The following is a 13,094-nucleotide window of genomic DNA, read 5'->3' as shown; positions in this document are numbered from 1 at the left end:
AATACAGACTCCATTTTGGAATGAAAGTTGTAAATAAATTTAATCTTCCAAAGATTAAAAATGCATTTTTTTTTTTGGTACCCGGGATCGAACTCAGGACCTTGTGGTTGCAAGGCAGGCAGCAGAACCACTGAGCTAAATCCCTGGCCCCTGCATTTTTGATCCAGATAAAAAGTTTAAAGTCTAGAGTAAAACATCTAGCATTCAAATGTACATGCAGGTGTTAGTGCTGATTCTTGGCTATTTTTTTTTGAGATCAATAGTATTTGTCAAAGGATGGAAGACCTCTAAGTTAAAGTTCATGTGAAAATCTATACTTAACAGTGGTCTTTTCTTCTCAAAAAATATAAACCACTAACTGTGTACTCTGTGTTGTTCTCACAGAATCAGAGCTATTTACCCAGTGTATGCTAAGGTCACTGTAAAAAAATCAGTGACCAAATACCCAGTCCTTTCAGGGCTCTTCCAGTCTAGTCATCTATTTTGGAACTTTAAACATGTCTTTTTAATATAGGTACTTGCATGCAGGCTTCTTGTACTGTAGCCACAGAAAACCACTCTAGCTAGCTTAAAGGGAAAAAGTATTGTTTGAAAAGGCATTGTTGCTCCACACCATTGCCGGGAAAGTCGGAGTCCTGGCTCAGTAAACAGATGAAGACAAAAAGTCTGCAGTGAGGACTCTACCATGTGAGAGCCTAGTAGGAGAGAACAGAGTTGCCTGGGATCCTGTTTATGATAGCTACTACAGCTCCCGCTCTGTGCCTAGATGGTGATGTCATCACACACTGCTGCCATGGCCTTCTCTCCTCCACTAGATGTGGCTACCCCACTCAGCTTTCAGAAAGAATTCTCTACAGTTCTGCCTTCTGTGTCATTAGCTCTTATATTAAAATAAAATAAAATAAAATAAAAGTCCTAAGTCACATACTGCAGCTCCAACCACAGAGAAGGCCAAGAGAGCCTTTTAGGCTTTGAGGTGGGCACCCCTCTATTAAGACCTACATAATAAGGAATTTTCCAAAATAAAGGAAGAGGTTTTAGTGCTGGTAGCCCCAAAGGCAAATGACCCATATAGGAGTGCTGCTTATTCAGGAAATTGCCTAAAACACAACCAAGCCTTGTGTCCTCTAAGTACCCTGGAGCAGTGTGAGTGGTGACCTATCTAGGTCCCTGGCCCCTGGTTTTTAACTTCCTCATAGGGCCCACAAAACTTCCACCCCAAGTGGTTCAGCTACAAAGCAGGCACATGACTGAGACTCCTCCAAGTTGATGTTTCAATCACTACGAGAATCTGCTGTTTTGCTCCTATGACTGGCCCACAGCCTCCCAACCTCAGCTCTGGAAAGTGGCTCTCATTTGCCCTTTTCTCCTACCATGCCCAAATTCCTGGACTTAAGAGTCAGAAAAACCGGTATGAGTCACATCATCACTGACAAGCCTGGGAAAATGCTGCTTACAAATCACTGAGCCCCACCATACTCACAGGCTGTCAGGAAGATAAATGAGATAAAGTAAAAGACTTTTGTAAACTAAGATTCTAAGCATAATCTCATTTGTCAACAACCACTGCAGGTAAATTCCTTAGGACTGTGGCCTTCTCATGATGTCTTTGGGACTAATGGGCAATGATGTCATATCTTTATTAAAATTAATTTTATAATCAAAGAAGTACATGCTTATAATTTTAGAAGTCTAATAACAAAACACCCTAAAAACAAACCCTCCTGACCTATACTCCGTCTACTCCTAGTCCTGCTCCACAGAGGCAACTACTCTTAATTCTTTAGTTTTTTCCTCCAGTATACACCTCTATTAAGAGTTTTAAAAAATTAATATTCAGTTGTCATATTATGACAATTTAAATATGCTTATTACTGTGCCAATCTGTGGATCAGAACTGTATTTTCTTTCTTTCTTTTTGTTTGAGACAGGGTCTTGCTCTGCAGTTCAGGCTGGCCTCGAACTCATGGCAATCCTCCTGCCTCAGCCTCCTGAGTGCTGGGATTGTAGGTATGTGCCACCATGCCTGCCTCAGAAGTATATTTTCTTTCAGTTTATAATTTTCTTCCTTCCTTCCTGTAAACTGAACCCAGAGAACCCGGGAAGCCAAGGAGTACTAATCTATTATACCCCTATCAATTTTAATTTTGAGATGGTGTCGTGTCAAAGTTGGCCAGGCTGATTGCAACTTGTGATCTTCCTGCCTTAGCCTCCCATGTACTGTAGCTGGGATTACAAGCCATGTGCCACTGCACCAGCAAGCTCATTATGTAATCATTTTTTGGAGATATTAATTTCCTGTACCCATTTGCTTCAGTCTATGAGTTTCTAATTCTTCATGAACAATCATAAAAGTTTTTAGTGTAATTTTTTACTTTATGTTAAAAAATTTAAGTAAACTGATTTCTTCCTAGATAGTTCCTTCCTCTGGCGTCTTTCTTAGTCTAGACTGGACTGGACACTCATAAGGTCTACTGTACAGCTTATATCTACTTCCCTTTGCTCCTTTCCTGTGTTGGATTCCATTTTCTAGTTCCCCACTTATTTGTTCTTGGTTTGCTTCATTATTTGGTGGGATACATCCTCAGTAGCTCCCGAGTTGGGATACAGGGGAAGTTTTCTGAGACATGACCGAAAAATGCCTCCATTGGCAGTTTGGCTAAATACAGAATTTTTGTGTTTAAAATAATTTTTTTTCACACAATAAATCTAAAATTTATAAAACAATATATGAAATAATATATGTACTGCCAGGACCATAATAAAATTCACACAATGGAATAATTTCTTACCCGTCAATTAATAAGTAAGTTTTAAAAAGTAGCCTCATAGCTCTGTCAAAAAGTATGGTAATAACAAAAGCTCATGGAAATGTAAACTAGCACAGTGAGCAAACTGGTAATATATAGGAAGAACCTTAAAAAAAGAATATCCTCCACCTCAGTAATTCTTATACAATTTTATTCTAAAACAAGAATTCCCTCACCCCAAACCCACTCTGTTTGCCTATATTGCTTTTTTTTGGTACCAGGAACTGAACTCAGGACCTTGCGCTTGCCAGGGAGGTGTGGTGCCACTGAGCTAAATCCCCGGACCTGTATTGCTTCTTTTTATAACAGTCCTTAAATATTAAATTACTTTTTACTATCTTGAAGAGTATATAGTCTCAAAATCCCAGCATCCCTTGACAGAATTTGCAAACTATACAGTTCAGTAGTATTAAAAACATTCATGACGTTGTGTAGCCACCACCACCACCTCCATAGTTCTTTACTCTTTACAAAACTGAAACTCTACACCCATGACATAATAACTCCCCATTCCTCTCCTGCATCTGACCTTGACAACCACCACTCTGTATGATTTTCACTATCTCATATAAGAATTACACTGTATTTTTTGTGATTGCTTATCCCACTTAGCATAATGTCTTCATTTATCCATTGGCTGTTTTAGAGTGTGTTAATTTCCACAAATGTGTAAATTGCCCAGTCTTACCTTTTGTTGATTTCTAACTTTATTCCATTATAGTTGAAGAAAATATTTTGTATAAAAATTATTTTTTAAAAATCTTCTGTAGCTCAGCGGCACTGCGCCTACCTGGCAAGCACAAGGTCCTGAGTTGGATCCTCGGTACCGCCAAAAAAAAAAATCCACTGAGACTTAATCTGTGACCCAACACGTTATATGCTGAAAAATGTTCTGTGCACTTGTGAAGAATGTATACACCGTTGTTGGGTAGAGATTTTATGTGACCATTAGATCTATTTGGCTTATCGTTCAAGGTCTATTTCTTTACTCGTTTTCTCTTTTGTTCTAGCCATTTTTCAGAGTAGGGTAATGAAGTATCAAACTATTACCGTAGGAACCTCTGGTTCTATAAAGTTTTGCTTAATATAATTAGTCTATCAATAGATGTGTAAATACTTATAATTGTTGTATTTCTTCTTATATTCACCTTTTAATAATATATAATGCCCTCTTTTGTCTCTGGTAATTCTTAGTCTACTCTATCTGATACTGAAATAGCCATCCCTGCTGTTTCGGTTACTATTTGTACGGAATACTGGGCTTTAATTTTCAGTTAACTCTAATTTGGAATAAAATGTTCAAAAACATTTACTAACTGCCTACCACCTCAGGACTGGGGACACAAAAATGATAACAATATAGTCTTACCCTCAAATTGCTCAATAGTATAGTCTCATAGTCTTTAACTGGGAATCCCGATTTGAATTACAGAACACAAAAAATGACTACTTGATTCTCTCCAAGATGATATGTAACTAGTATCATAGTAGATGCAGTGGAAAGATGCTGATTCAATTACACTTAACAGGTATTGGAGTACGTTATAGGCTTAATCAGACTGCAGAACTCCTGTTGAGAAGAGCTGATTACTTAATAACAGTTTGGTAAATGCAAAGACAACAGGTATAAACACACACACTCTACTGGATAAAATTGTAAGAAATCTTAAAATCAGTAATTCCACTGCAAAAAATGTGACATATTATTTTCTTTAATCTTCATAATCCTACTTTACAGGGTTAATATTCTTATTTTACAAATGAGAAAACAAGCTTAGAGAGGTTGTATGACTGGCTTAAAGTCTAACAAGTTAAGACATGATAGGATTTAAATCTAGTCTGTCCGGTTCCAGAATCTGTGCTGTTTAGCTTTACAGTATGAAATCCCTCCCCAAGTGCCCGAATAGTCTTCTTCCCATGGAAATGAGGTAAAAGTTATGTTGAAGTCACAGTGTGTTATAAATCCTAACGTGAATATCATAGTTATGGCAGAAAGATATGTCCTACATGGAGCACAGCCACCACACCACCACCAAATGCCCAGAACTGTATTTTAAATAATGAAGGAGAGAAGCATGTGCAGTTGTTTTAAGTAAACAGATTAACATAATGCAAGAAGTATTGTCTTATATCTTTAAAATACAATTTCTAGCTAAATCTCTCTCTCTCTCACACACACAGCTCATTTAAGATAAAATAACATTAGATAAGTAATCAAGTATTACCAAAGATCCAAGAGCTCCCTCACAATTTTACTTTTCACTCAAAACTTTAAAAAGTTCCATTAAGGAATATATTCTCATTTTTTAAATATGCAAAGTATATATGATACATTTTGGTTATTTTTTATCCTTTAAATTTTTTATTTTTATTAGTACATGTGTGTGGCACGTAATGAGTACATTTATTGTAGGGAGTTGGTATGATAAACACATTTTAATTCTTTTTTTCATCTTTTTCTCCTCTCCATTCCTTCTCCCTCCCTTCATCTTTTGATCCCCTTCCCTTTTCCAAAAGATCTACCTCCCCATTTCTATTAACTTATTTTTTGCTCTTTATTTTTATTTTGGTTTTCTTATGTGAGAAAAACTGTGATATTTATACTTGTGTCTGATTTATTTCACTTAACATTATGGTGTTATAGTGCATCCATTTTCCTACAAATGACTAAAATTTATCTTTTTTTATGGCAGAGCAGTATCATTATGTACAAATACCACATTTTCATTAACCATTCATTTGCTGATGGACATTCAGGCCACTTCCAAAATTTAGCTATTATGACTTGTGCTGCTATAAACATGGGTATACATGTATAATTGTAATACGATGTCTTTAACTCTTTTGGGAAGATATGTAGAAGGGGAACAGCTGGGTTGAATGGAAATATTTCATTATTTTTAATTGTTTAAGCACATTAAAAACTAAAAAACAATAACAGAAAATAAAGATTGTTGTACCTTTTTAGTACTGTTGCAAACTTTAAATTTTTCTGTAGAAGCTTTTTCTGACAAATTTGATTTTAAAGAATGGTTAGTCACACTGCTAGGTTAATTTTGACAACATATTTTTCTATGGTCTGATATCTAAATAGTCTTTTATTACATGATTCATATTTTGCGGTAATGGGGATTGAACCCAGGTCCTCCAGCATGCTAGAGAAGAACGCTATCACTGAGCTACATCCTCAGCACTTTTTAAATTTTGAGGTAATATCTTGCTAAATTGCCCAGGCAGGCCTCAAACTTATAATCTTTCTGCCTCAGCCTTCCAAGTACAGTAGTTGGGATTATAAGCATGTGTCCTTGTGCCTGGCTTGATTATTATCTGATAACATTGTAATTCGCAGCTTCTAACATTCTTTTAGTTACCATGCACTAACTTAATTACATTTCTAAAGTAATGTCAGGTCATATAGCTTGTTTCCTTTAATATATGGTCACAGAAAACTGTATTCTCCCTTTCTGTAGGACAGCAAACTCCTTTGGTCTCTCATGAAAGATCTCTTTCCAGCTCTGAAATGTCAAGATTCTTAACAGTTATCAACAGATATTTACTTTTCAAATGTAACTTTCATATATTATTCATTTGGCTATCACAAAAAATATGCTGTTCCTAATTTAAAATTTTAGGTTGAAAGTAACTTAATTAGACATGTGAGTTTAGCCCTGTACTTTATACCATGTATGCTACTGTCTAATATACAAGTTGATTAAAAGATACAAAGTATTTTAAAATTTAAATCAGAAGGCCTACTCAATTCTCTCATCCAAATAAATTTATACATAAATATGGCTGTCTTCATTTTTATAATGAATTTATTCTAATTCCAAACATTTAAATGTTAACAAAGCATTGAATGTAAATATGAGAATCTAACCTTGCAATAAGGAAAACTGGGCTAGTTTCAAAGCTTGGGTGGAGAGTGTAGTTGGGTAATTATATATCTCATACCTATCATTTTACATTAGGAAAGAGTCTGAAGTCTCATTTAATGCTTAGTTAGAACTGAATGCTTGATTTTAATATTAAAAACAGAGTTGCATTAATACTGATCCTTCCTGTGCAAGCGCAAGGACCCGAGTTCGATCCCCGGTACCAAAGAAATAAAAATAAAATAAAATACTGATCCTTCATCTGTCTTAGATGTCACAATTGTAGGTTCAAAAAAACTGACCCTGCACATCCCAAACACTGATATCATAGAACAAATTGGCTGTTTTCAAAGTGGAAGACAAATTTGTAATTTCAGAAATAAAAATCAGAATTTCATACCTTGTGCAAGCATGTTAAATTCCAAGAACAGTGCTATGTGGTAAAGTTCCATGGCTTCTTCTGCCCTGGTCATGTTTGGCTTCCCTGCAACGAGAGCCTGAACTTCACTGAGACTCCCCACAGAGGGGCTACAGTGTAAAACGGAGAGGTCTACCATGTCAGTATACATACAGTGTAGTATCACCTTTGCATATTTTTTTGGTATAATGGACTCATCTAATATAATTCTTGTGGGAGTCCTCAAAGTTCGGTCTGTGATTTCTTCACCAGTCCGTATCCTCCTTTGTAATAAATTTCGAAAAAATGGAGACCGTGCAGAAATAATAGCCTTGTGGGCTTTCAGCTCTTCATCTAAACAGTTCTGACTTCCCCCAAAAGCTTCAACCAGTTCAGAGTCTGAAGAAAAACTAAGGACAACATCATAATAACACATGTAATCAAAGAGTCCACGCATATCTACATCAAGGGAGTTTGGTGTTCCAAATTCTTCACTAAGTTGAACAAGGATGTCGACATTTTGAAACCTTGAGTCCTCCATTCCAAACTCTCCTGTATAAAGGTAGTGTAACAAAGCAGAAAACATGGGCATATCAATACCAGCTGTATTGATGTCCATTATTATCTCTGCCCCATACTCTGGCGAGGAAGCAAGCAGTGTTTTAAAAAATGGACACCTTGCTGCCAAAAGGGCACGATGAACAGGAAAACAAGTTTCTTGAAATATTAAGTCTACATCAGTACAATACTTATACTCATAAAGATCAGCCATATCTTTCTGCAATGTCCGGGCTTCTGGTCTAGCCAAACTGGCTTGCAGAGAAAGCTCCTTTAAGGCTGAAGTTCCCTCATATTCCTCTACTAATGCATTGACATCTCTAACATCCCATCCAGAGAGGAGTTCTCGCATCTGCTTGGCATGATCGGCAGACCTATTAGATTTTCGACGCTTAATAAATTTCTTTTTGAGGGTAGCAAGGCCAGAGGTTCTCTTTTTTTTGTCTTGTGGTTTCTCCTGGCCATGGTCAAGGCTATACAATTTTGACTCACAGCCATAGCCTTGCTGAGAATAAGATGATGTCCCTAAAAAGAAAATTAAACAAATGAAAATTTGTTTTTCCTTAACATTCATTTTTAACATTAACATTTTTCACGCTAAAATTTTTAGCAAATGGACAGTCTTGGACCACTCAAATAAAATTGACTTTTGTTTTTATAAAGGGACATAAGAATTTCAAATAACTTTTTAAAACAAGAAATAGGAATAATTATAGCAAATTAATCTGAAGTTTTAAAAAAAATACCTTTCATACTCTGACAATGAAAGACTGAGATCATATTTTTTTTCTTCTTCTTAACTACTGGGGATCAAACTCAGGGGTGAGCTGTCACTGAGTTACATCCCGGCCCTCTTTTTGAGAAGGTCTTGCTAAATTGCCCAGGCTGGCTGCCTCAAATTTGCAAACTTCCTGCCTCAGTTTCCCAAGTAGCTGGGATTACAGGCATAGACCACCATGCCAAGCTGTCATAAATCTTAACTGTAATTTTTAAGAAATGAAAGGTAAGCAGATTTATAAATTAGGAACACTGCTTGTATATAGTTGTGAAATGTATCTTCTCAACTATGCCAAGGCTGCATTTGTAGGGGTAAAAATAAATGGTCCAGGATACACAAATGGAGACAGTTAATTTGTTAGGTAATTAATTGGCAATTATGGTTAAGGCAACTAAAGAAAAGATCAACTGTGTTATAAGCAGTTTATTTAAACAAAACTCATACAAGCCAGATTTCCATTTGTGTATGGAGGGGTGTAGGAGCTACAGAATTATCTATAACTTCTTCATATCTCAATCCTTTTTATCCACAGAGACCAATGAAAACAATTATTATAGTCACAAAAGAAAATGAAGTTAGAAAAACTGAAATTACCTATAAAAGTTTGCTGGGCTTGTGAATTTCCCCCTACCCTCGGGGAACATGAATGAGGATAGTTAGATGCATTAGCACCCATTTTCTTCAGTCACTCAGGCATTCGATCTGCTGCTTCTTCAGAGTGTGATCCCAGAGGCCTTTATGAACCTTCAATCCTGGATCCAGCAGCCTCTTTTCATCCATTTCTTGATATAAAACAAAAATAATTTTATTTTTTCAAATGTATCTGAAATCACAGTTTTTTTTAAAAAGCAAGCTACTGAAAACCATTTTTATTTATAAATACTATAATGATATGCTGTCAATTTCCTATGTAAAATTTCCAGAAAATACAAAATCTTTAATCTTGCATTATGAATCTGTTAGCTGCAATTTCGAGTCATAAAATATATTAATTATATATTTTCTAAGACAGTAAAAAGAAACATATCCCTCAAATTTAAACATAGGAGGAGTACTTCAAAGTACAGGGAAAGGTATTTAGACTAAAAAATAGTTTCAATGAAAAAAATCTTACAGACAGCTACTAGTCATTAAATATTCTAAGCAATTTACAAACACTTAAAAGAGGTTGGTACCAGTACTACATATACCAAGAACATATACATTTGTCTGGCCAGAAGGATAGTGATTTAAGAAAAAAACAATTTAAAATCCATTATGAGAATTGTTAGGAAACCAACCAGAAGGCAGCTTAATCTAGCCTTAAAATGAAGGATGAAGTGTTTTAACAAATAAAAGGTAGAAACACACAATCATGAGAAACCTGCTGGAAAATAAAATAATAGGTTTAAAGCCAGTCTGAACAACATAGTGAGACCCTGTCTCAAACAAACAAACAAACAAACAAACACACAAACCAAAACCAAACCAAACCAAAACCTAGGACTGGAGATGAAGCTCAGTGGTGAGACCCCCTGGGTCCAATCCATTGTAAGGAGAGTAGGGAAGAACTTCAGTTGTATCTAGGAGTACTGGTGGATGTAAAAAGTATGGGTCAAGTGTTTTTAAAGATATAATTGCTTGCTGTTGCTACTATGGTAGGCTTCTTCTCACTTTCTTTAATCATGCTTAAAGTTCTGTATTGCTTTATTTTTGTTTTGCTTTTTAAATTTCTTTTGACTCCAGTGCAAACTCACTAATAGAAAGTATGCTGAAACACAACAGTGCAGAATAGGGGCTTATTTCCAGATGAAGAAATATCAGAAGGGTCCATGAAGAATTACCACTCTTATGTCAGCACACATGTGAAATATATATATATATATATTTTGGTACCGGGGGATTGAACTCAGGACCTTGTGCTTGTGAGGCAGGCAGTGGCTCCACTGAGCTAAATCCCTGGCCCCATGTGAAATATTTTTAACAGAACTTTACATGGTTTGTAAGGCCACAAGATATCATTACATACCATTACATTGGCCTTTTTTGAGATTTAAACCACATCAAACATGCCTTAAAAAACGATTTACTTTAGGATGAACATAATTAGATACTCTAAAGCTACTACACAAGGATTATAAAGGATCAGTCCCACAGGAGAAACATGAGCATGTAGCAAGAACTAGAAAAGCCACAGGATAAGCTAGAGATACTTGGCTGTTCCCCACTACAATGAGTAGTACAGGGACAGATGGGGTTTCACCCTGGAGATGTGCCTTCAAATAAAAGTATCTTTGGAATTTAGGGACAAAGTCTCTTCTTCATAGCTACTCACAGGAACCCTCTTCAGGGTGAACTAATTTGGGTGACATTCATATCTCCTAGAAGATTTTGAATACAAAAATAAATAGGCCTTGGAAAGAAATGGGGTTGGAGGAGAGAGGTTCTGGATCAGATATAACTTTTAGGTCTGCGCTGTGTCCATAGTTCCAAATCCTGGGTCTAACCTGGACTGGAGAATTCCAGTACAAAGTCATATTTCTCAAAATTCTCAGGGAATAATTCTGTTACTTCTCAGGTAACCAAAAAGCTATCCCAAATGGTGTACAGAATTGTTATTTATTTCTTAATCTAACCTGCTGCCTTTAGATCTGGAAATAAGAATCATTCACAGTCTAATCTCTCCAGAGATTATTTTCTATCCAGGCAAGCCACCTCTGCCTCTCACAGATGAAAGAATGAAATCAAATCTTTGGAAGATGGGGCAGGAAAGGAAAGAAAAGAAGGGGCCTAGAGGCTCAGCGGATGGATGTAAATAGCCCCAGATGGCTGATGAAGCCTTTTTCTGGGATTACCATTCTGGGACGTAAATTCTGTTAGGCATTAACACGATCAACCCTAATCAGATGATGTGACTTTCTTAAAATATGCCTCACTGATTGAAGTAGACCCAAATGAGGGGGGGGAAAACATGCTGAATGCAACACAGAGAATGAACAACACTGACAAATTTTTTTGAAATTGTAAGCCAACATCTTATCTCCTCCTCATCCACCAAAACAAAATAAAACCTAGATCAGCATTTTCCAAAGTTTTCCTGTCTGCAAAATATGGCACTAAAGCCAGATAAGTTTCTTCATCTCAAGATTTCTTAGCACCTTTAAACTGCTAAGGTGCACTGTGAAGAAGTATTGAGTATGATCTAAAGGAGCCCTGCTGGCCTACAGAGCACTAAAAGAATGAACATAATACACTTTTGGGGAAAAAAAGTTGTTCTTTGTCATAAAAACACTTTTTACTGCTTTATACAGTAGAAAACACAGTGGGAATTAACATGTTCTTGACAGCTTGAGCCACCAGTAGTACATGGATGACTGTCCCTTTGGGTGGCTTTTTATTAATTTTATTAGTAAAAAGACCACAGAAGTGATTACATCCATTTGTACCACCAGTGGTACAAGCCACCCAAAAGGACAGTCATGCATATATCACTGGTGGTTCAAGCTGCCTGCTAGTGAGACATGAGACCATGTCTCTTCCTCTTCTCTCCTTGCCTTGGCTCATTGTAGCAAGAGGTTTTTGCTCTGCTACAGGCTCCTGTTACAATGTGGTGGAAGAAGAGATGGAAAGAAGATAGTTACTGGGTACAAGGGGCAGATGGATAGGAGGAAATACTTTCAATGTTCCATAGCATAATAGGATAACTATAATTGACAACAATTAATTAAATTTTTAAATATTTGAGACTTTACTATCTCATCACAAAGACATGATGTATATCCACGGTGACAGATACGCCACTTACCCCAATTTGACCATTACACATTATAACCATGTATTGAAATGTCACACTGTACTCAATAAATACTATATATACAATTACTATGTGTCAATCAAAAATAAAAAAATATTTTAAAAAATTGCTCTGGCTTATATTTACATGCTTAAATTTCAAGAACAAAGGTTATAGCTAGAATATCAATGTTATCATCAGCTTCTTATAGATTTTAGACTAAAGTGGCACCCGGAAGGAAGCTCTCCTGCCGCCATCCCACACTCCTAGGGCAGAGAAACTGAGCAGTTCCCAGCACCTGGAAGGAAGCTCCCCTGCCACCATCCCAAGCTCCTAGGGCAGAGAAGGTGAGCTGTGCGGGTGCCAGAAGCACCCCCCCAGCCAGTGGAAATGAGAAGATATGTAAACAAGCCTCAAAAACAGACTTCCAGATCACCTACAGCAACCCCAAAGGGAAATGAGATGGAACAATCTGATACTCAACCACCTGGACTCTCTGAATTGGCAACAAAAGAGGATCTGGGAAGAATGAAATCAGAAATAATTCTCAGATAACAGCAAAGACTGTGCTCATAGTGCAAGACATGATTAATAAATCTAGAGAGGACACAGATAAAAAAATAGAGGATCTGAGGAACATGATGGAATCCCAACATAGGAAACAAATGGAATCCATAAAACAGATGCAAACAGATTTCCAAGAGATTAAAAACTCCATGGAAAGTCTGTGCAGCAGAATGAACCAATGTGAGGACAGAATTTCAGATATAGAAGATAAGATTGCAATTAGTGACCAGGAAAAGAAAAATTGCTTTAAAATGGTAAGGGAACATGAGAAATCAATCCAGCAGCTGCTAGACGATGCACAGAAGAATAACATAAGACTGATTGGACTCAATGAAGA

The 13,094-nt window shown here is 36.6% G+C and overlaps 1 protein-coding gene across 1 annotated transcript in view; it reads right to left on the bottom strand.

Moving 5' to 3' along the window:
• The window catches only part of Btbd7 (BTB domain containing 7), a 107,479-nt gene that overhangs the window by 45,962 nt on the left and 48,423 nt on the right, over positions 1-13,094 (bottom strand). Inside the window, exons 2-3 of the mRNA XM_004837039.4 lie at positions 9,013-9,200; positions 7,086-8,165 (exon numbers count right to left, since the gene is read on the bottom strand). Of these exons, the coding sequence (XP_004837096.3) occupies positions 7,086-8,165; positions 9,013-9,094 (1,162 nt within the window). The 5' untranslated portion in view covers positions 9,095-9,200. The remainder of the gene's footprint in view (positions 1-7,085; positions 8,166-9,012; positions 9,201-13,094) is intronic.

Source organism: Heterocephalus glaber, unplaced genomic scaffold (assembly GCF_053883595.1).
Source record: "Heterocephalus glaber isolate CG9 unplaced genomic scaffold, H.glaber_assembly_v1.0 deba00001608, whole genome shotgun sequence".
In the NCBI taxonomy this organism is placed as follows: domain Eukaryota; kingdom Metazoa; phylum Chordata; class Mammalia; order Rodentia; family Bathyergidae; genus Heterocephalus; species Heterocephalus glaber.
The sequence above is the reverse complement of the archived record's forward strand: the minus strand, read 5'-3'. Positions and strand labels throughout refer to the sequence as shown.